We start from the raw sequence: 23,406 nt of genomic DNA, 5'->3' as shown, positions 1-23,406 counted from the left end.
GCTGCGCATCTCAGCTGCCACCCGCCCCAATCTGAGTTTGGGGGACCGGTCCCGCTGCGCATCTCAACTGCCGCCCGCCCCAAACTGAGTTTGGGGGACCGGTCCCGCTGTGCATCTCAGCTGCCACGCGCCCCAATCTGAGTTTGGGGGACCGGTCCCGCTGCGCATCTCAGCTGCCACCCGTCCCAAATTGAGTTTGGGGGACCGGTCCCGCTGCGCATCTCAGCTGCCACCCGCCCCAATCTGAGTTTGGGGGACCGGTCCCGCTGCGCATCTCAGCTGCCACCCGCCCCAATCTGAGTTTGGGGGACCGGTCCCGCTGCGCATCTCAGCTGCCACCCGCCCCAAACTGAGTTTGGGGGACCGGTCCCGCTGCGCATCTCAGCTGCCACCCGCCCCAATCTGAGTTTGGGGGACCGGTCCCGCTGCGCATCTCAGCTGCCACGCGCCCCAATCTGAGTTTGGGGGACCGGTCCCGCTGTGCATCTCAGCTGCCACCCGCCCCAATCTGAGTTTGGGGCCAGTCCAGTCCTGTCTATCGCAGGTATTACTCGTTTGGGTGAGGTGTAACCCTGCCTGACGGCACGCACACACGACACATTGTGCACTCTCAACCCCACCTGCACCCCAGCAACCCTCACCACCACGAGCCACGTTCAGCACAGTCGCAACGATGCCGGTGCAGGCACACAAAACACATGCACTGAGTACGCACACACACACACACACCGGTAGCTCTTGCTGCCACTTCGAAACGGAGCCTAACTTGATCCCCCATCAGTACTTCAGGTTGCTATGTCTTCGCAGCACCATGCAACACTTGTACAGGCACCCAGACCCGTCATACCGCATGAGTTGCCGCGCGGGGTCCCCGGCCGCATCTGACACGGCCCCCCGGCCCAATCTTACTTGTCGGCACAGGCCGGCGCCCCAAACTTGGACCCCCACCAACCACAACTACGTTGCTGCCACAGCCCGGTTTCCACAACCGTATGACCAGACTCAATCCACAACTTTCCGATTTTCCCACCCTACGCTCGAACCGCGCGGGGTCCAGGGGCGCGATGGGATAGGGCAGGGGCCAGGTGCGCGTCGTCGCGAAGTGTGCAGCGTACTCCCAGACCCCAGCATAAGGGCATGAGCGTGCGGCTGGTAGAACGGGGGGCCAGGGCTCGACAGCCGTCAGGTGAGACCGCCTTCCCGCCTTTTCCTGTGGGAGGTCACCGCCCTGGTCTCAGCAGCTCAGCTCCTTCATCTCACCTCCCCCTGGTCCCACCTACCCGGGTCTCACCCAAACCCCCTCCCCCCCGAATCTTCACAATGGAATAATCCTCCCGACCCCTGCATCCTCCCCACCCCTCCCCGACGGGCGTTGATCAGTACGGTATTCGGAACGTTGTTGATCATGTCGGCATTCGCCGCGGCTCTATCCGCCCTGCCTGGTTCGTTCAGCCGCGCTTCCTAGCGCTTCCAGCAAGCAGACGAAACATGAAACGTGAGCCCACGCATATCATCAAAGTGCGGATAAATGCGGCAAACGGCCAAATGCTCAGCGCAGCCGAGCAGGGGCTGTTTGATCGTAGCTAGCAGGCAGTGGAAGAGCGCGAGAGCGGAGTGGCGCTGCACCTGTGATCTGATGGAGCGATATAACTACCGGTATCGAGTGTCGGCCTCAACAAGGGGGCTCTCGTGACAGGTGCTCCATGCGGTCCAGGCCACCCTTGATCCCAGCCGATGGAGGCGTAGGCTTGCGTAGGCCAGTCTGCCTCCGCCTCCCTCCCTCCCTTATCTTTGCGCGTACCACTTTGAAGGTCGGCAGTCAACCAGGGGGTGGGTGTTTCTCTCTGGGCCGGAGACGGTCCCTCGCGGCGTGGGTGCGGTGTGCCCCCGCTTGTCGGGCTGTCCCTTCAATTGTAATTCGCATCCTTAAAGCCTGAGGTGGTGTGCCCTTTGAGAGGGGTTGTGGTGTGCTGTGGCTTGGTGGTGTTTCGGCTTGGCTTCCGTTTCCAGTGGTGCCTCGGCACAGACTGTCAGACATGGGCCTTCGGGCCAAGACATTGCGCGTCTCTGACGCCAGCCATCGTCTTCGGACGTGATATTTGAGTGGTGCTTGCGTTTGATGGGGCTGTCGGCAGACCACTGGCCTGTCGTGCCTTGGTGCTGCCGCCAAAAGACCTAAACGAGATGAGGGGTGTTACGTGGCGGTGGGGCTTTGGCGGGCTTCGGCTTGGCTTCGACTCATGCGCGTACCACTATGAAGGTCGGCAGTCAACCAGGGGGTGGGTGTTTCTCTCTGGGCCGGAGACGGTCCCTCGCGGCGTGGGTGCGGTGTGCCCCCGCTTGTCGGGCTGTCCCTTCAATTGTAATTCGCATCCTTATCTTTGCAGTAAAGCAGATCATGCCAAGGCGACATCGAGGCGAGAGCTGCAGGCGGCGGACACGACAGTCTTGCAGCAATGGGAGGCGGGGGCGGCAGCCAGGCAGCGGCAGACGGCGGCGGCGGCGGCAGCCAGGCAGAACGAAGCAGAAGGAGGCGGTAGCAGTTCAGGAGGCGGCGAGACGAGAGCGGCAGTAATACAGCAGTGGGAGGACATGAAGGTGGCCAAGAAGAAGCGGCAGAAGGTGCAGAGAGGGTGTGGAGGGCTGGGGTGCTGGGGTGCTGGGGGCCCCGGGAGAAAGAAGGTATACCCGCCGCGTGCCGTGTTTCGCTCGCCGTGTCATGTCAAGACGTTGCAGGGTACTCCTCGTTCGAAGCGCCTTCTATGCACAAGGCTTCATAGCATACACGTAGAACAAGGACACCTGGGCTTCGCTCAAAAAAGTGCGGGTCAAACATTTCTCATGTGTCCTTCTTCAGGGCAGCGACTACCGTTTCGGAGGAAATGAACCAGCACATGTGCTCAGTTGTAACGTAATGTACCCGGGCGTGCCTTGTTTGAGCGGCCGGTGGCAGCGGGGCACGGACTGAGGACTTGCGAGCTGCGCAACCATGGAACGCCCGAATGAGCTCAGCTTCAGTGTGCGTAACAGTGGAGAACAGGGTGGTGCACCTGGCCTCGGGAACGGCGCTCTGGGCGTTGGCGACCTTCAGGTATGCTCCGGCGTTCTAGTTTCTCCGGCCCAGAGCCATATGGCTTACGTTAGCTAACACGTCACGCTCATGCCGCAGCTGTTGACCGGTGAAGAGCTGGAGGCTCGCCTGCAGGTGAAATGGCTGATGTTGGGTTGCGAAGCTCACGCATACACTGCCACAACTCTCCCCGCAACACCAGTGAAATTCAATACGCATGCGACACCACCTTAGGCGCTTCACGACCAGGTTTCGCTCCCCCCGTCGCCTACCGGGGTGGCTCGGCAAGGCGGGCTCCGCCCACGCCTCCCGGGCTTTAACCTTTGACCCGCCTGCGCAGATCCATGAACGAATCGGCGGTGGATCCACCGCGCGTGTGTATCGGGGCACCTTGGATGGCGTCACTCCCGTGGCGGTCAAAGTGCTGCACCCGCACGCGGCGCAGCGAGAGGCGACCTTGCAGGTGTGCCGGTATGCGGCGCGCCCGGTGTGCTGCTTGTTGTACTTGTACTGCATGGCTCCGGGAACGTCCGTACCCTGCTCTGTTACATGGTCGCACTTCTTCCACATTTATTATCTTCTGTATTATGCTTGACAGGACTTTTTGCGGGAAGCTCAAGTACTGGCACGCCTGCAGCATAAGTGCGTGAGGCGGCGCCCTGGAGGGGCGGGGGTCATGGGCGTGTACAGGTTGCGAGGGAGGCCAGGGTCGCATGCCCCTGGTGCCGTGGCGTCTGTGGCCGGGTGACGGAGTAGCTTTGATGGGCTGGTGTGAGGGGTGGGCAGTCCTGAAACCCCTGACACCCGGTCGGCGGCATTCGTTGCATTCCCACTTATCCTCATCAGAACACAACAGACACCGTTCACTCCCGCACGTTATGTCTCCCTGCGCTCTCAAGCAAGCCAGCAAGGGCTGCTACCACCGACGTTGCGTCAGCCACTTGCTACCACTCTGCCACGTCAGCGCCGCCGCCGCCGCCGCACACACATGCACACACACAGGCACATCCGCGGCCGTAACTCTGCATCGCATACACTGTCCTACGCGTAGTGTTTTCCATTTGCTCTTTAACACACAGGCACATCGTGAAGCTGCACGCTCTGGCGCATCTGCCACCTAGCTTCGGCGGCCTGCCCACCCGCCGCTTCACGTGGGGCATCGTGACGGAGTACATGGATGTGGGTCGGGGCAGAGGGCAGGGCAGAGGGCAGGGCAGAGGGCAGGGCAGAGGGCCGGGCAGAGGGCCGGGCAGAGGGCAGGGCAGGGGGCAGGGCAGCGGGCAGGGCAGAGGGCAGGGCAGAGGGCAGGGCAGCGGGCAGGGCAGAGGGCAGGGCAGAGGGCAGGGCAACGTGGGGAATCGGGCCGTTGTCACGGGACGGGTGGTTGCCGGTTGGATGGGGACAGGGCCGTTGCTTTAGTGGCATTGGGCCAGAGCCGTTGCCGGCGTACGGGATGTGGCCCAGGGGCGAGGGGCATGCGAGGGGTGGGTGGGTGAGGCTTCCTGCTCTGTGCTGGCGGCACTCGTTAACGTCTTGTCTCCGTGTCGTTGTCCCCATCTCGCGCGCACAGGCCGGCGCCATGACGCGGATGGTGCAGGACGCGGCGAAGGCCTACAAACAGCAGCAGCGCGCGCGGCAGCAGCTGGCGGCGGCGGCGGCGGCCAACGCCTCTGTCACCTCCCACGGTCCGGAGCGGACCGCCTCCCTGCGCGCGCTCAAAGCCAGCCTGTCCTTCCTGCGCCGCTCCCTCACGCCTCAACACCGCGGCGGCGACGGGGCCGCAGGTGGCGGCGGTGGCGGCGGCGCAGATGCGGCGGGCGGGTCCAGTGGAGCCGGCGCCGGCGGTGGTGGTGGCGGCGGGGCGGTGGCGGTAGCCGTCGGCGCGTCCTCGTCCTCGCCTCGCAGCGTGGTCAGCCCTATGCGGGGACCCGCGGGCCGACTGGTTGGCAGCCGGATGAACTCGCTCACGGTGGCGGCTGGCGGCGGGCTGGCCGACCACAGTGGCGGCGGCGGCGGCGGCGGCGGCGGTGGCGTGGCGGGCCTGGTGGTGCCGGCGCTGCCATACAGCGACCGGGAGGCGATGGTGTGGTGCATGGAGCTGGCGCTGGCGCTGCAGTTCCTGCACGCGCAGACGCCGCCGGTGGTGCACAGGTGGGTGCGGGATGCTGGCTGAGTTCCACCATTCCTGATAAGGAGCTAGAGCTGGGGAGGGGAGGGGAGGCCCGGGCGGGGTGTGTGGGGAGTTGGGGCAGGGGGCGGGGCGCGGAGTGGCGTGCAAGGTGGCGGAGGGCGAAAGTAAGGAAGGGGAGGGGCCAGCGGGGAAATGGAAGCGAGCACTGGATGGGGTACCTTGGGCAGTGATCATCAGCTCTCAAAGGGCGTGCGATAAGTGTACCAAAAGCGGACAGCGGATGGCGGAGCCAACCACTTGGAGCCAAATCTCACGGCTCCCCATGGCCCTCGCACGCTTACCACAACCACAAACCGGAAGCACACTCAACACCACCATCAACATAAACACTGCAGAGATATCAAGACGGAGAACGTGCTGATGGGCACGATTCCCGGGACGACCGCGCCCGGCGGCTTCGCCGCGGTCGCCACCTCGCCCTCGCTCCCCCTCCAACGCGGCGGTACCGAGCCCTTCGCCCTGGCGTCAGCCGGCAGCGGCGCAGTGCCCGCCAGCGTCGCCGCGGCGGCGGCGGCCGCCGCCGCCGCCGCGGCCGCCGCCGTTGGGCGCGAGATGGGCGCCGGTGGCGGCGGCGGCGACAGCCGCGCGGCGCATGGTCTGGCGCGGCGGGTGCTGTCCATTCAGGCGGCGGCGGCGGTGGTGGCGGCGGCGGGGGAGGCGGCGTCGCGTGCGGCCTCCATGACGTTGGCGCAGCGGCCGGGCGCGGGTCGGCCGCTCACGGCCAAGCTGTGCGACTTCGGGCTGCACGTGGTGCGTGTGTGTGTGTGTGTGTGTGTGTGTGTGTGTGTGTGTTGAAAAGAAAACAACAAAACGAAGCCCGCCCAGACGGCGCGACGGATACCTACCGATACCGAGCGTCTTGTAGCCGCGTCGACCCCGGTAGCATACTTACCCGCAAAAAGCCTGGAACCCCCCCCTCGGGCGATCGACGAACGACCTGACCCCGAGTGGCACCCATATGCATTGTATGCGCCGCGCCCTGGGCGCGCTACAACGGTGACCCAGCACGCCTAATGCCCTGATTCCCGCCCGCTGGTCGTAGTCGAGCTCACCTACGGGTGATAGAGGAATTGCAGGCACAGGGGCGGCAGCGAGCAAGTGTCACGAGCAGGGAAAATGGCGACAGCGATGTTAAGGGCGGCGTGCAGCAAGCAAGCTAAGACACGCATCCCAGTCCCGGCCCGCTAATGAGTGCGGGAAAAGAGAGCGAGGCTGTGGTCGTCGAGAAACTTATAAGGAGTCATCGGCTGCATGGGGTCAAGTCGGCGGGCGTCGGTTGCGGAACACTAGAAAGCAGCGAACCCCCGGAACTGCTGGACGTGGGCTAGTGTGTGCGAGTGTGTGGCGCCGTGGGCTGGCGGGAGCTGGCCTCCCGCTCCCCACGCCACGGCGGCACCGAGGCTAGGCATGCTCGCGGCCGCAGTGGCCGCGTCGGCTGTCCGAAACCAGCCCCCCGGGGGACATCCATATACTCCCCTGAAAGGAAAAGCGCGCCGTGTGTCCACCAGTCCACGGGCTGGGCGAGGGGCGGGCGCATGGTAGCGCTGCGCCGTATACCGCCGCGACAGCACGTTCGTAACAAAGCCCGTCGATGAGGAGAGTCATCATGTAGTCACAGAAGCTCGCAGCAGTCGACGCCGCGCGGGCGCCATTGGCATGTCATGAATGCATCGCGGCTCCGGACGAGGTCCTCGCCCTGTGATGCGGGCTGAATAAATAGCACCGTGTGTGTGTGTGTGTGTGTGTGTGTGTGTGTGTGTGTGTGTGTTAAAAAACGAAACGAAAGCCCGCCCAGACGACGCCGGAGTTACTTACCGATACCAACCATTTTACCGAGCGTCGCGTGACTGTCATGACCCAGGTAGTCATACTTACCCGCGATAAGCCTGGAACCCCACGGGCGACCATTCGGCCTGACCCTGCGATGCACCTGTATGCGTCCATGCTCCGCACCCTGGGCGCGCTAAACAACGTTTACCCAGCACGTGTGTGTGTGTGTGTGTGTGTGTGTGTGTGTGTGTGTGTGTGTGTGTGTGTGTGTGTGTGTGTGTGTGTGTGTGTGTGTGTGTGTGTGTGTGTGTGTGTGTGTGTGTGTGTGTGCGGCCGGGCGGTCGGACGGGTGGTGGTGCCCACGGGCAGAGGCCGCGCGGAGGCAGCGGCCGCGCGGGGCGAAAGCGTGCCGTGGGTGTGCACGCAGGCGTGTTGCATGAGTGGGTGTCAAGGAGGCCTGGGGTCGGATTTCGCGGGGAGCATCCTCACACGCGCTCACACACACTGCATTGCTCTCTCACACACACATACACATGTACTCTCACACGTGCGCACAGGTGCTCGACGCCTCACGCCCAGTGGTCAGCGTGCGGCGGCGCTCCTTCGACTACAGCGGCGCCGGCGAGGCCATGGCGGCGGCCGCCGCCGCCGCCCTCACCGCGTCCGGCGCCCTGGGCGCCTCCGGCTACAGCGGCGGCGTGGCGGGGTCGGTGGGCCACCGCTCGGCGCGCCCCTCGGCGGCGGGCGGCCCCATCGGGGCTGGTGGCGGAGGCGGAGGCGGAGGCGGCGTGAGCTTGCCTGGGATGCAGCAGCAGCAGCTGCATGGCGCGATGATGCCGGGGGCGGGGGGTGGCGGGAGCGGCTGGCGGCCGGAGCCGCGCTCGCGGCGGGGCAGCTACATGTCCAACAAGGGGCCGGAGGAGGTGGTGGGTGGCGTGTGGTGGCAGGCGCGGGTTGGGCGCGCAGAAAGGGGCGGGGGAGGGGGAGTGGGAGCGGGAGTGGGAGCGGGAGCGGGAGCGGGGGCGGGGAGGGGGGGGGCGGGGGCGGGAGGGGGGGCGAGGGCGGGGGCGGGGGCGAAACTAGATGGTATCGGGGCGCGTGTGCCTGTGCGCGTGCGGGCCTACGTGTGCGGGCTGGGTGCTGCGTGGGCGCAGTGCCGGCAGCACCGCCCGGTCACTTATACACCCGCCATGCAGACCAGTGTTGCGGCTGTATGTGTGATGTGGAGCATCTGGGAGTGAGTAGACAGCGCCATGTCCCGTGCCCCCGCGTTGGGCCCTGTGCTGAGCCTGCTGTGGTCCACACGCCTGTGCAGGGGCCGTACCGGAGAGCCGGCTCGCGCGAGGGGGACTCCTTCTCACGCGCCAACGTACGTACGTGTAGTTGGTTGCAACGGCTTGCGCCGCATATGGTGTCCGCCGTGTGCGCGCCTTCCTGCAACCCGTGCTCGCACTCACACAGCACCAAACCCCCTGCCTCCGCTTCCCAAAATGAAATGCTAAAGTGCGAATAATCATGTATGTGACCCCCCCCCTCCAACGGCCACTCCCTTTGTTGCCTCCCTACTCCATAGCCGCCTCCTAACCTCCTGCCCCCTTTCCCCTGCCCCCTGCCGCCTTCCCCACACGCGCAGCCCTTCACGCGGAAGCCCTCCAACCTGTCCCACCAGGATCCCGCAGAGGCCTCCAGCCCCCCCGGCGGCGCCGGCGCAGCCATGAACCGCGGCTTCGCCGACCATCGCGCTGCCACCGCCAGTGGCGACGGCTTCGCCGGCGGCCCCTTCGCCGCCGGCGCCTACGGCGCCGCCGCGGCGGCGGCGGCCTTCGCCACAGGCGGACCTGGAGGCGCCGGCGGCAGCCTGGGCCGCATGCCCGCGCGCGCGGGCAGCGGCCCTTACAGCATGGGGCAGGTTGGCGGCGGCGTGGGCGGCGGCGGCGGCAGCAGCGTGCGCAGCCCCAAGGTCAGCGGCCCGGGCCTCGCCGGCACCGGCAGCGGCGGCCCGCCGCGCTGGAATAGTGGCAGCGCCAAGCTTCTGGCGCAGCAGGCGGCGGCGGCGGGGCAGGGCGGCAGCCCCGGCGGCGCAGCCGCCGCCGCCGCCGCCGCAGGCGGCGGCGGTTTCCCCAGCGGCTTTCCCGGCGGCTTTGCCCGCGACTTGCTGCCAGGCCCGGGGCAGCCCGGGTACGAGCCGCCGGGTGTGGGCAGCAGCCGTGGCGGCGGCATGGCAGCGGCGCGCGCGTCACTGGACCTGCTGCTCAAAGGCCGCATGTCGGGCAATGAGGCGGTGGCGGCGGTAAATGCGGCCGCCGCCGCCTCTGCCTCCGCCGCCAGCGCCGCCCGCGATAGCACAGCCTCCTCCCACTCCCAGTCCGTCAACGCCACTGCCACGGTGGCGCCGGGAATGGTCGACGCCGGCGGCAGTGGCGGCGGCCGCGGCAGCGGCGGCGGCCGCGGCAGCGGTGGCGGCCGCGGCAGCAGCGGCGGCCCGCCGGGACTGGGGTCGCAGCCGGGGTCGGCCACGGCTCGGGAGTCGGGAGCGGGCGTGTCGCCGTTCCTGCAGGGCAGGTATTCCGGCACGGCGCAGGGCGGTGGCGGTGGCATGGGCGCGGGCGAGCGTGGCGAGCGTGGCGGCGGCGGCACGGCGCAGGGCGCTATGGAGATGCTGAGCACGGCACAGATTATACAGCAGCTGCAGGTGGGCGCGTGGGAGAGTGAGCGAGTGGGCGCGCGGGAGTGTCGCAGCGGGAGCGAACTCTTTGCGGCGGCATTTGGACTCGCAGCGTGTGGGGTCCCGTGTGTGGCCTTCTACTTCACCCTTGGAAGATAGCGACCTTCTCCATCACCTTCACCCCCTTTTACCCCTCTCCTCTTTGTCCATCCCCTCCCCTCTTCTCGTAAGAAACAACCATGCATGGAACTCCTCACCGCTTCCTCCCTGCCTCGCGCCCTTCCCTCACACATACGTACCTGTCCGCAGGCCGGGAGCACTGCGTTGCCACAGGTGCCCGTGGGCGGCCCCGGCTCCCGCCTGCGTCCCTCCAACGCAGGACCCTCAGCCGGACCCTCCGCCGGACCCTCCTATGCCGGCCCCTCCGCCGGCCCCTCCACGGACCTGCCCGGCCTGCCGTCCTCGCTCCTCATCGCCACCCGCAGCAGCACAAGCCGGCCCGGCGTTGGCTTGGGCGGGAGCCCGAGCGTCGGCACGGGTGCCGGTGCGGGTGCGGGTGGGGGTGCTGTGGTGACGGCGGAGAGCCCTGGAGGAGGAGCAGGAGGAGGAGGTGGAGGAGGAGGGGGAGACAAGGGCGGCCGCATACCACGGCTGAGCCAGTCGCCCGCCACAAGCTCGCGCGGGACGCGGCTGCGCAGCAATGCGGCGCAGGTGGCACAGGTGGGCCGGGGGCTGGGCTGGTTGGGCAGGTGGCACAGGTGGGCCGGGGGCTGGGCTGGTTGGGTGGTTGGGCGGGAGGGGGCTGGAGGGGTGGGAGGCGGCTGGAGGGGTGGGAGGCGGCTGGAGGGGTGGGAGGCGGCTGGAGGGTTAGGAGGCTGGGCGTGTGTGTGTGTGTGTGTGTGTGTGTGTGTGTGTGTGTGGTCCTCTGCTCGTACGGCTGCTCCTTTGCTGGCCCCGTGCTGGCCCCGTGCATGCACTCGCTGCTTTCTTTCATGTCTGCCCCCCAACGGCTGCCCCGCTGGTGTCCTGCCATGCGTCATCTAAACTCGCAGTACCTGGCCATGATGGAGGAGGACCTGCAGCTGGACGTGGTGTCGAGGGCCTCATCCAGGTGCGTGGGGGGCAGGCGGGGGTAGCTGGGGAGGGGTGCGGCGGGGGAGGGGGAAGGGTAGCTAAGGAGGGGTGCGGCGGGGGCCGACTTGAAGGGTAGGGGTAGCGCATGGGGCAGAAGCCGGGTCAGAGGACGGAGCAGAGGCAGGGACAGAGGCAGAATCAGGGGCACAGAGCAGGGGCAGGGGCAGGGGCAGCTCGGGATAGCGTCTAGCACGCGTCTGGACGGAGTACGTGCAAGCATGCGCAGTTCAACCTTGCCTAAATTGGCTGCGGAGGCGGTGGGCAGCACGGGCCGTGTGTGACACGCCTGCCCCCTGCCGGCTATCGCCTAACTTCGACCTTACGCGATCAAATGTAAAAAGTTTAGCCGTCGAAAATGGTGCGCTAGCAGCAGCCTCGGAGGCCCTCTACGCTGGTGACATCAGTATGGCGCGTGTTCTCGCTGTGCCCCTGGACGTCGGCAGTTCCATGTTTCATACAAACCGTTAGCATGAACGGCTACCCCCCATACACAGGGCGCAGCAGGACATGGAGCTCTACGCAGCCGGCATGAGCTCGCGCCAGGGCTCCGCCTCCACCCTCAACACACACGGCGCCGGAGGCGGCGGCGGCGGCCGCAGCGGCAACCCCAGCGGCCTGCTCGGCGGCCCGGGCGGCGGCGGCGGAGCGCTGGGTGGGCTGGGTGGGCTGGGAAGTGGTGTCAGCGTGGGCCTTGGGGGAGGAGGAGGAGGAGGGGGCGGAGGCGGAGCTGGCACGGCATCCACACGCAGCCTGCTGTCTGCGGGGCCCAGCCAGGCGGCCATGCCGGGCTTGGCGCCGGGCGCGGGCGGCGCGGCGCAGCTGTTGCAGGTGAGAGCGCACGTGTGTGTGTGTATGTGTGCGTGTGGGTGTGGGTGTGTGCGTGTGCGTGTGCGTGTGCGTGTGCGTGTGCGTGTGCGTATGTGTGTGAGTGTGAGAGGGGGTAGTTCATTCCAGAACCCAAAGTAAGCCAAGCTAGCGGAGCACGGGGTGGTGTGTGCGGGGGGGGGGACAGTGGGGGCTGGGGGGTGGAGGGGTGCTCTTCAAACCATTCCCAAGAAGAGGCAGGGGCTCTCATCCCATGGACTAAGAGGCGGCGTGGCCGCACCCAGCCGCTTGTCACCGCGCGTTCGCAACCCCCGTGCGCGGCGTGTTGGCGTGTGCCTGCCTTCCCTTTTAACTTTTCAGCCGTCGTCGCCTCTCCCGCCAAGTACATGTCTCCTGTGCCCTGCCTCCTCCCACCACACCACACCACGCCGCGTAACCAGCCATGCCTCCCCACCACATCACCCCTCCCACCGCACCACGCCTCCCACCACACCACGCCTCCCGCCACACCACCCCTCCCACCACACCACGCCTCCCCACCACACCACGCCTCCCCACCACACCACGCCTCCCCACCACATCACGCCTCCCCACCACACCACGCCTCCCCACCACATCACGCCTCCCCACCACACCACGCCTCCCCACCACATCACGCCTCCCCACCACACCACATCACGCCTCCCCACCACACCACGCCTCCCCACCACATCACGCCTCCCCACCACATCACGCCTCCCCACCACACCACATCACGCCTCCCCACCACACCATGCCTCCCACCGCCTCCCACCACCACCCGCAGGCCGGCGCCTCCGCCAGCCGCCTGAGCCCAGGCAACCTGGCCTCCCGCACCAGCCCCCAGGCCCCCCTCACGCGCCCCAGCCCCTCCTCCCACCACCTCAACGTCAGCACCGCAGCACGCCTCCACGCCGAGTCCAAACACAGCCTCCTCGCGCAGCTCAACGCAGCCGTGGCGGCGCATGGGGGTTCCGGAGGTGGCGGCGCCGCGGCCGCGGCCGCGGGCGCTGGCGGGCCCGGCTCGCCGCGCAGCCAAGGCGGCGGCACCGCCCCCGGGAGTGGCACGGTGCCAAGCCGGGGAGGCAGCGGTAGCGGCGCGCCGCAGGCGGCGCTGCCGCCGGCGCAGGGCAGCGTTGGTGTGGCGGCGGCGGCGGCGGCTGGGCCGCCGCCGCCCAGCCGCGCGGGCGTGGCCGGCCTGGCGGCGGCGGCGCCGCCGCCGACGGCACCGACGTTGACATCCATGCGCCCCAGTGGTACTGTTGGTCTGACGTCGGCGGCACTGGCGGGCGCCATGGATGCTGATGAGCCATCGTCGGCAAGCGCTGGGGTTGGCGGCGGTGGCGGTGCCGGTGGTGCCGGTGGTGGCGGCGGCCCTACCACTAGCGACAACGGCATGATTGTGCTCACGGGCGGCAACTACAACAACCTGCAGAGCCCCTACACCACCGCCAGCGGCTACGGCTACGCCGCGGACCACCGCCTGTCACGCGGCAGCGGCCCCTCGGGCACCACCGCCGCCGCCGCCGCCGCCGCGGCGGCGCACGCCGTGGCGGTCGCGGGGCCGGTCGCCGGCGGCGCAGCCGGCAGCGGCGGCGGAGCCTCTGCCGCCGCCGCAGGCAGCAGCAGCGGCGGCGGCGGCGGCGGTCGGCGCCTGCACGGCCCGCCGCCGATGAAGACAAGCAGCCACCCGGCCATGTTTGTGGACGACGGCAGCGGCGCTGGCAGCGCCGCCGACTCCAACGCCTCGCAGGGCTCCGCACACGGCCGCTTCCCCGGCAAGTCCAGCAGCCAGCCCTTGCTCAACACAGGCGCCGCCGCCGCCGCCGCGGGCCGCGCCGGCAGCAGCGGCCTGCCCGGCAGCAGCCGCGCCTCGCCGCGCGCCGCCGCCGCCGCCGCCGGCGTCCAGGCGGTGCTGAGCCGCACGCTGTCAAGCGGCCAGCGAGCGTTCAGCAACCTGGGCGGCGGCGGCGGCGGCCCAACCGGCGGCGCCACCTCGCCTGGCGGCCCAGCCGCCGGCCGAGGTGGCGCCGCCGGCGCCGCCGCCGCCGGCGCGGTGAATATTCCTGGTGGCGCGGCGGCGCAGCGTGCGGCGCGTGCGGCGGCGGCGGCGGCGGGCGGGGAGCTGGACGGCGGCGGCGACGGCGTGGCTCTTGGGACGTCGCCGACCGGCAGTGTGCACGCCATGGACCTCAGCCCGCCTGCCGCGTGAGTGCTGGCTGTAGCGGCTGCTTTGCTGTCGCTGCTTTGCTGTTGCGGCTTTCCTGCCGCGGCTGTGCTGTAACGGCTGTTTTGCCGCTGCTGCTTTGCTGTAGCGGCTTTGCTGTTTGGGTCTGCTTTGGGTTGCTCTGAGTGGTCCCATTATAAACCTAGCATCAAAGCTCATTACAACATAACTTGCCTGGAACTTTCTTTCCCTCGCAGCATACTCCGAGCCGCCACGTCCCGGCGGGGATTCGCGCCCTCCGGCGGCGCGTCGCCGGCGGCCCCGGCAGAAGCCGCCGCTGCACAATCAACAGCCAGTGCTGCTTCTGTCGGGCGCAGCGCTGCTACTGCCGTTGGCTCCCCTGCTATGAGCGCAGGCGCGCGGGAGGCGGAAGCTGAGGCAGGGGTGACGGAGCGGAGTGTCAGCATGCTGATGCCCATGCCTGCCACGCACGGCACGCATGGCACGCACGGCGCACCGGGCGCCGGCGCCAACGCCTCTCCCAAGTACGGTGGCGGCGGCGCCGCCGCCAGGCGACGCGCGCCTCTGGAAGTGTCTGTCCCGGAGGAGGCAACGGGTCTGGAGGGAGAGGCCGGCGGCGGCGGCGCGGGCGGCGGCGTGGTGCCTGTGAGCTCGATATCCATGGTGGCGGCGGCGGCGATTGGCAGCGGTGGCCACAGCGCCAGCGGCAGCGCCGGGCATTCGCGTGAGGCGCTACCGGTGTCCCGCCTGGGTAGCGGCAGCGGCACTGGCGTGCCGCCCGGCATTGGCCCGCGCGGCGTGAGCGCCAGTGGCCGCGTCAGCGGCCCCGGCCGCCTCAGCAACACCGGCGGCGTGGGCTCGCCGTCGGCACGTGACGGCACCGTCATGTCGCCGACCATGGGTAGCAGGTGGATTGCTACCGCCACGTCCGCCGCCGCGTCGCCGCGCACCGGCGCCCCCGGCGGCCGCACCAGCGGCCCCGGCGCCGAGGCTTACCCCTACCCGCATCCCCACCACCACCACCACCACCACCACCATCAGCACAACCAGCACAGCCACGGCGTTGCGGGCGTTGCAGGCAGCGGCGGCAGCATCACGGGCATGGGAGCCGCAGCCGGCGGCGGCGGCGGCGGCGGCGGCGGCACAAACAGCGGCATGGCGTCGCCGGTCGGCGGCGGCGGGCCGCTCATCAATCGGGAGCTTCACAAAATCGTAAAGCGGCTCAGGCCCAGCGGCGGCTCCTTTACAGGCAGCGGGAGCTCGCCGCTGGGGCTGCCGCCCATGCCGCCCGTCGGCGGCGCCGCCGCCGGCGGGCCCGTCATTGGCGGCGGCGGCGGCGGCTCATTCACGTACAGCAGCCGCCGTACCTCGATCGACTCGCCCGTACCGTCGTACACGAGCATTGGCTCGGCTCGGTCCGCCACGGCGGCTCTGCAGGGAGCGTCCCTGCCCGGCCCCGCAGCCAGCGAGGGCAGAGATGGCGGCGCTGGCGGCGGCGCCGCCGCCATCGTCGGCGGCGGCAGCAGCGCCGGTGTGAGCCTGGGCGCCGCCGCCTCGGCCGCGGCCGCCGCCGCCGCCGCCGCCGCTGGCGGCGGGACGCTCGCGTCGCTTGCGATCCGCGACCGCGGGCCGTGGGGCCGTGGCGCGCTGGGCAGTGCCGCAGGCAGTGCTCTGACCAGCGCCGCCGCCAGCGGCAGCGCCGGTTTTGTCGCCGCCGCCGGCAGCGACCCCAACTCCCCCGTCACTGGCTACGCCAGCGCCGCCTTCGCCGCCGCCGCCGCCGGCCTGGGCGCCGCCGCGGTGCGGCCCTCGTCGCCGCGTGTGGCTCGCAGCATGCCGCATGGCCCCGGCGCCGTCGGCGGCCTGCCGGCGTCCGCCGCCGGCGTCGCGCGCATCAGCGGCCCTGGCAGCATGGCGGGCGCCGGCGGCAGCCGCGTCACAAGCGGCGGCAGCGGAATGGGCGGCGGCGGCGGCGGGGCCGGGGTGGGGCTGCCGCCGCCGCCGCCGGGCCGCGCGATCAGCGGCGGCATGAGCTCCGCGCAGCGGGGCTCGGCGAGCAGCGGCGGGCAGCTGGGCAGCAGCGCGGGAGGTGGGTTTGGCCATATGGGCGGGGGCTTGGACGTTATTGGTATGATGTCGCCATGGATATCCATACCGTAGGTTGCTCCCAACTTCCAGCACTTTTTGCCATTCCAATCCAATTACCGCACGTAGTACCTATGTCGTTGTCATTTGCCACCGTCCTTCATTTGCCGCGTTCAAGTCCATCACAAAAAAGTGTTTCGCACTCCGAATGCCTTGTCCGATTGCGCTCGCAGAGGGGCGCCCCATCCGGGCCCCCAGCTTTATGCAGGGCAGTGCCCAGAGCAGCCACAGCCAGTCCTACGCTGGGTCGCCCTACGCCGGCGAATACCCGCACGGTGCGTGTGGGCGCGAGAGGTTGCGGGTGCGCTGGAGGCGCTGGAGGGGGCGAAAGCCAGGCGAGGGAAGGGTTGGACGCGAGGGCGGCAAAGATCAACCGCGTGTGTGCGTGCCGTGTACGGTATATGAGTACGGCCACGCGGACACGGCTGGGTGTTTGACACGCATGCATCAACACACACACACACACACACACACACACACACACACACACACACACACACACACACACACACACACACACACACACACACACACACACACACACATCAGACACATGGGCGGGCTTTCGTTTCGTTTTCAACACACATGGGCGGGCTTTCGTTTTCTTGTTAACACACACACACACACACACACACATGCATACACTGTCTTTGTTTCGTTGTGCTATTTAACCAACACAGTCACAGGCGGCGGCGGCGGCGGCACAGCTGGCGGCACTCTGGCGGGTCTTGCCAACACCATGGCTGCTCTGCGGAGCTCCCTGTCACGACAAAACACCAACGCCAGCATGAGGGCGGCGGCAGTAGCAGCAGCGGCGGCGGGCGGCGGCGGCGGTGGTGGTGGGGGCACGGCGGGCCTGGTAGGCGGGCAGGTGGGCGGGGCACAGGCGGGGGCGGGGCGGGGCGGTGTGTGTGTGTGTAAGGTTTAAGCAGGGGGAACAGAATACAAGCAGGGGAACCAGGGGGCAGCAAGTAAAAGAAGCAGACGTTGCAAGGCGAGGGGCTGCGGGGCGAGGGGCGAGAGGCACCCTGTGGATCATTGGCTCCTCTGGCGGATTGGCTCGGCACGTGTCTGTGCTAGAGCCGCTGTGTTGCAGCCTGTGCCGTGTACGCCTCCACGCATTCGATCGTCCATGCCTTGGGCCCATCGCTGCGAAAAGCCCTGAGTCTGCCCTGCGTGCAATGCCTGTTAACACTCACACACCCGCTTCTAATACACACGCACACGCGCGCTCGTAAGACACACGCACGCACGTGTCCCTCCCCCTCCCCTCCCCCTGCACCCCCTCCCCTCCCCCCCTTCAGGCCCCCACGGCGCTGGCCTCGCCGCTGCTTGCGCACGTGACCCAGCGCTGTGGCAGCCAGGCCAGCAGCACAGCGCAGGTGAGCGTGCGCGAGCGTGTGTGTGTGTGTGTGTATGCCTGCCTGCCTGCCTGCCTGCCTGCCTGCCTGCCTGCCTGCCTGCCTGCCTGCCTGCCTGCCTGCCTGCCTGCCTGCCTGCCTGCCTGCCTGCCTGGGGGCTTGCCTGCTTGCCCCTATCCCCACTGCAAGTGACTGCTGCTGCTGCTGACGCGGGTGCCGCAATGCCGTACCGCAAGCCCTGTCGCCGTGTCGTGTTTCACCTGGCGGCACCCACGTGCATGCTGCACGCCGTACGCTGCACCTCCGCCCCACCAGCCCCGACACCCACTCCCGATCCTACCCCCGCCCTCTCCTGCTCCCTTACAAACCCGCACAGCCTGCCCACTCCCCCACTCCCCTCACCCCCATTCTCCACTCTCCGCTCCCCACTCCCCGCTCACCTCCCACGCGCCTGCTGCACCAATGTTCCTGGCGACAACTGTGCTTCTCTTTCTTGACTAATTTCTCTTTCTTGATTAATTATTATTAATGATTGTAACCCTTCCCACGTGCCCTCTCCCCCCTTCCCCACTCGCTTCCCCCCCTCCAGCGCCTGGTATCGGAGTCGGCCATGAGTAGCACCCTGGGCGGCTGGACCTACCGCGAGGATTCCGCCACGCAGCATTACGGCGGCGGGGGCGGAGGCATGATGGGAGGAGCAGGCGGGGCGGGAGGAGGAGGAGGAGGAGGCGGAGCAGGAGGAGAGAAGGGCGAGGCGGTGTATGCGCTGACGGGGCGTGCCGGTACCATGATGTACATGGCTCCAGAGGGTGAGAGCCTGGGGTATTTGGGTGGGTGGGTGGGTGGTGGGTTGCAAGCACCTAGACACAAAGTGGTTGCACTGCGCTGCGTCCGGGCCGGGGGTGGGTTCAGGGTGGGGTGGGCGGGTGTGGGCGGGTTTTGGGTGGTAGGTGCAGCCAACAATTTCCCCATACGGCACACACGCACGCACGCTCTGTGCACCGTCAGCGCGGCTGGGTGCGCGCGCTCACCATCTACCGGTCTCCCACACCTTTCCCAACACTCAAACACACACACACACACACACAAACACACACACACACACACGATGTTCTCCTTGTGCTCTTGAACACAAAAATCCCTCTCCCTCTCCCACATCATCTCGTCTAATATTTAAACATTGCATGGAATCCCCCTTCTGTTTCGTTTCTTAACAACACACAAACACGGGCCCCCTCTCCCTCTCCCCCTCTGCCACACGCAGTGCTGCGCGACGAGCCCTACAATGAGAAGGTGGACGTGTTCAGCTTCGGTGTGGTGTTATACGAGGTGTTCGGGCGGCTGCTGCTGCTGGACAGCTACAGCCGCGACGAGCTGGAGGCGCTGTCGGCGCGCATCGCGCAGGTGTGTGTGCGTGGCGTGTGTGTGTTTTGGGGAGGGGAGGGGAGGGGAGGGGAGGGGAGGGGAGGGGAGGGGAGGGGAGGGGAGGGGAGGGGAGGGCCGCCTTCCATTGGTGTCCTGAGGAGGTGGCATTGGTGCAGCCCCTGATGCCTTCCCTGATGTTTCTTGCGGCTGCTCCCGCTCCTGCACCTCTACTCCCCCCGCCACACACAGGGCTTCCGGCACCACCGGCCGGAGTGCGTGCCGCAGGCCATTTGGGACATCGTGCAGCAGTGCTGGGCGCAGGTGCGGCGGCCGGTCGCGTGCGTGTGTGTGTGTGTGTGTGTGTGTGTGTGTGTGTGTGTGTGTGTGTGTTAAAAAACGAAGCGAAAGCCCGCCCAATGACGCGACGCGTGTGTGTGTGTGTGTGTGTGTGTGTGTGTGTGTGTGTGTGTTACTGTTATGCATGGACACCTCCCCTAATGCGTCTTCGTGTCTCAGGTTTCCCCATCGGGAATGGTGAAAACACCCTCCTTCTGCACCACCCCTTACCTTTCTGCCCCTCCCCGCCTTCCTCGCCCCTCCTCCTCCCTTCTCCTAACGCGTCATGCCTGGAGCCCCTCCCCCTGCTCCCCCATCCTTCCCTCCTCACCTCCTTCGCCCCCCTCTTAGGAGCCCCGCCACGCAGCCCCTAGTCCCCCTCCCCATGCCAGCATGGGTCCAATTCCGTGGCCTACTTAGCGTTTGCGCGCGTCCATTCCCGTCGCGGCGGCCATAGCATTTAGGTTCCTTTGCTTTTGCCTTTTGCCTCTCACCTCGCCCTCCCGTTTCTTGCTATGCATGGATGTCTGGACGTCACGCGGCGTGGGTTCCAATGCCACGCCGCAGGTGAGTACACGCCGGGGTATGTAGGAAAGCTATTAGGGCAGCGAGCGTCCGTAGATCGCGACTAGTCGCGCGTAGTAGTGTCGCCGTGCCGCCGCGAACTTAGGTCGTGTCAGGCTATGCAGCAGCTTTATATCAAACGGGAACACTACTTCGGAGGGTCTACGCGCTGGAGCTGGAGCTGGAGCTCGAGCTGGAGCCAGGAGCTGGTCGACATCGTCGGTAACGCTTCATGTTCCGCAAGATGGTCTACCGTCTACCACTTCCTTAACTAATCATGAATGTAACCCCCCGCCGGGCGCATGACTGGCTACCCCCCTACCTTGGCGCTTCATACCTGTGATCTACTCTCTCCATTCTCCCTGAACGGCTACACACACCCTGTACCATCTTTGCCATCCCCCCCTTTCACTCCTGAAATTATCATGAATGTAACGCTCCCCCCTCAAACCCCCTTAACTCCCTCCCCCCGCCTGCTGTCTACTTCGCTACACTACTCTGTACCAATCCTTGCAACCCCCCCCCTCAACCGCCACCACCCCCAGAACCCGGCGGACCGGCCCTCCATGCCGCTGGTGGTGCGGCAGCTGGAGTTGGCGCTCGAGGCGCTGGTGGAGGCGGACGCGGCCAGCATGGCGGCGCAGGCGATGTCGGGTCGGCCGGGCTCGCTGCTGGGTAAGGGAGGGAACGAGGGAGTGTGTGTGTGTGGGAGGGAGAGGCGCAGAGGCACAGACGCAGCAACAAGTTGGGCGGAGGGTGCGCACAGGGGAAGGGCGCGGCGCATGGTCTGCTTGGGGAGTCATCCAACATCCAACATGAGCAAGGAGGCGATTGTGGTCCCGAATGCGGCTGATGCATGTTTCGGTCCTTGCTTTCCTTTCCATGCCCTCCTAACTCCAAACCCCCTCGAGCGGGGCATTGATTTCCCATCCACCCTTCCCACCCACCACCACCACAACAACCACCCCAACCACGCACCATTCACAACCAACTCCACGACCATAGAACCACCCAACCCCCATCCGCCCGCCCTCCCTCCTCTGCATCACCACAGCCCTGACCAGCGACGGCGGCCTGGCGGGGCAAGGCCTGGGCCTGGGCGGCAACGGCGGCGCCAGCAGCCCCCTGGTGGGCAGCCTGGGCGGCGGGCTGGCGGGCACGGGCGGCGGCGGCACCGGCACAGCCAGCGCCGTCACCACGGAGAAGCAGCGCAGCAGCGGCCGCAGCCTAGCCAGCCACCGCAGCCTCGTCAGCATTGGGTGAGGGGGGCCAGGGGCGGGCGGCACGAGGGGGCGGCGGGCGGGCGGCGGGGGGCGGCGGGGGAGGGGGGCAGCGGGGGACTATGCGGGATGGGGGCTGCTGGGGGCTGCCAGGGCCGCAGGGGCTGGGTCATTAGGGGAAGGAGCCGGCAAGCAGGGGGAAGGGCTTGGGCATGCGGGAGTCAAGTCACTGTCAGTGGATTGTTTGGAGTTCCCCTACGGTAAGCAACAAAGCCCAAGGACGACGGGTCTAGTGGGTTGGGGGTTGCACGGATGCGTGCAGCGCTGCGGCTGCGGCTGCGGCTGCGGGCCCCCTCTTGGCGGCCTCCATGCCACAGCAGCAGTGTCTGCCCCGACCCACACACCCACACACCCGCACACGCGGCCCCGCCGCCCTCGCAGGTCGGTGGGCGGGCGCAGCAAGGGCGGCGGCATCTCCTTCCGCCGCCGGCCCTCGCTGCCGCGCGCGCAGCCGTCCGGGCCCACCGCGCCCACGCCCGGCCGGGCGCCGCCGCAGGCGGTGCCCTACCACAGGCCCATGTCACTGGAGGTCCCGTCAGGCGGCATGGGCGGACCCAACAGCATTGGCAGCGGCGCGCTGGCGTCACCGGGGGCGGCGTCACGCGGCTCGGGCGGCGCGCTGGCGAGTTTTGACATGGCGGATGTGGAGGGCGGCGGGCGGCAGGGCCAGCCGCGGTGCGGGCCCTGCGGCTGCGTGATCTGCTGAGGCGGCAGCGGTGAGGGTGGCGGCCTGGCGGGGCCTCCAGGCAGAGGAGGGGGCTGTGGAGGCTGCGGCGGAGAGGCGGAGGTGTTGGTGTTTTTGGGGGGGTTGCAAGGATGTTTGGAAAAGCGGGGGGGGGAGGATGCTTTCGGCATGATGATCAGCGAGGGGTAAGAGACGCGGGGGGGCGTGATGTGTTGTTGCCTTGTTGGGCATGTCCAGGGCGGGCGTGCGCGGCGGCAGGATGCCTGGATAGGCATTGGAGGGCTATGGAGTTCATATGCCCGAGCCTAACGAGTACGGTAGGTCCAAAACATATCGTGACAATGTCGCCGGACCCGGCAATGCATTGGTACATTTGTGCAGCTTGGTCAGTACCCTTCGGCGACGGTTCGTGTGGGTGATGATATGTCGGTAGACGGTAGACCGGAGGCGCCGCACTGCGAACGCATAGTGGGGGGAAACGGGAGCGGGTGGGCCAGGCTGGAATGGCACAACTGGGAGTCAGTCCAGGCACCTTGGGCGGTTGCGGGAAACGGAGCGGGCAAAGATTTGCTGACTCGGGTGTGGCGATGCGCGTGGGGGGCCGCGCTTGCAGGGCTGAGCGGTGGGAGACTGCAAACTTTGGATTGTGGTGGGGCTGATGTGTGTGTGTGTGTGTGTGTGTGTGTGTGTGTGTGTGTGTGTGTGTGTGTGTGTGTGTGTGTGTGTGTGTGTTAAAGAGCACAAGGAAAACGTTGCGCAATGTGTGTGTGTGTGTGTGTGTGTGTGCATGTACACGTGTGTGTGCAGTCAGGCGCACGTGCGCGCAGTGAGCCGCGAGGTCGCGCCGCGCAAGCAAGGAGCGAGCGCATTATGGTATAGAGATGGTGTAGTGGAGAATCAGACCGGACTATCTACATCAGATCTTAAGATTGGACCGGACCGGACGAGGCATGTGTGCGGCGATTTGCAGAGCCGGGTAGTGTGTGCATGCCAACGCTGCACAGGGCGTGTACGGCGAAGCCGTAGGTGTCTGCACGCCAGCACTCCACAGCTTATCTGTGCCGCCGTTGCTGCGTGTGCTGCCATGGGAGCAAACGGTGTGAAGCAATCAGAGGCTTGTGAGTCCTTCCGTATGCCGTCACACCACATATATGCCTCCTGCCCACTTTGCCTGGTTCATCACACTCCACAGATCTCTTTGGCTTCCCTCCGCGTTCGTCGGAAGTCTGGCAATTAGATGGCGCCAATCGGCCGGACACCCATGTGTACGAATGTGTGTAAATGGATGCGGATTACAATTGAAGGGACTTGGGTCTTGGGGGAGTTTTTAACGGACACGGGGACTGGCCGGGCATGACAGCGCAGATGGCGGATGGATGTTGGGACTTGGGAAAGGGTGCAGCAGCCACCACAGCCCTCCGTGGCTGGGGGTGGTGATAGCTGACTCGCGAGGGGGCGTGTAGATACCAGCCCAAACGGGTGGGTGGCGCCTGGTGCGTGTCAAGGTGCGTGTGCACGTTCAGGTACCTGCATTTCGTGGACTGAAGTCCATGGCTGAAGCCAGGTAAAGACATGCGTCAGTGCATGGGCACATCGCCGTAGTTATTGACCTGGAGAAACCGTGCCAAACAGCCTCAGCCCTCAGGCTCGCAGGTCGTGTGTGTACGAAGGGAATCCGTGCGCCGCGGCACTGGCGGTCCCAGGCTTCGGGCCCTATGTGTCCCCTTCCGAACCCATCGGTACCGCCAGCCTGCTCAGCTATGTATCATCTCCGTCAATACCCATCAGGGGCGAACCTGTGGTCATCTA

At 67.2% G+C, this 23,406-nt stretch overlaps 1 protein-coding gene across 2 annotated transcripts; it reads left to right on the top strand.

The window, feature by feature from the left end:
• The first annotated feature begins 2,746 nt into the window (after window positions 1–2,746).
• CHLRE_04g220000v5 (uncharacterized protein) lies at window positions 2,747–23,212 on the top strand. Of its 2 annotated transcripts, none has more exons than XM_043061874.1 (24): window positions 2,747–3,091; window positions 3,170–3,205; window positions 3,411–3,533; window positions 3,669–3,712; window positions 4,150–4,249; window positions 4,641–5,221; window positions 5,597–6,011; window positions 7,589–7,957; window positions 8,347–8,400; window positions 8,665–9,723; window positions 10,006–10,416; window positions 10,749–10,807; window positions 11,325–11,658; window positions 12,461–13,881; window positions 14,098–15,950; window positions 16,180–16,281; window positions 16,687–16,865; window positions 17,311–17,388; window positions 17,957–18,176; window positions 18,632–18,771; window positions 18,982–19,053; window positions 20,178–20,307; window positions 20,687–20,891; window positions 21,294–23,212. In XM_043061874.1, the coding sequence occupies exons 1-24, from the start codon at window positions 2,990–2,992 to the stop codon at window positions 21,616–21,618; spliced, it is 8,412 nt and encodes a 2,803-aa protein (XP_042925225.1). In that variant the 5' UTR covers window positions 2,747–2,989; the 3' UTR covers window positions 21,619–23,212. The 2 variants fall into 2 exon arrangements, with proteins under 2 accessions (XP_042925225.1, XP_042925226.1); XM_043061873.1 differs by having other exon boundaries at window positions 16,687–16,877.
• Window positions 23,213–23,406: the final 194 nt, after the last annotated feature.

Source organism: Chlamydomonas reinhardtii, chromosome 4, assembly GCF_000002595.2.
Source record: "Chlamydomonas reinhardtii strain CC-503 cw92 mt+ chromosome 4, whole genome shotgun sequence".
In the NCBI taxonomy this organism is placed as follows: Eukaryota; Viridiplantae; Chlorophyta; class Chlorophyceae; order Chlamydomonadales; family Chlamydomonadaceae; genus Chlamydomonas; species Chlamydomonas reinhardtii.
The sequence above is the reverse complement of the archived record's forward strand: the minus strand, read 5'-3'. Positions and strand labels throughout refer to the sequence as shown.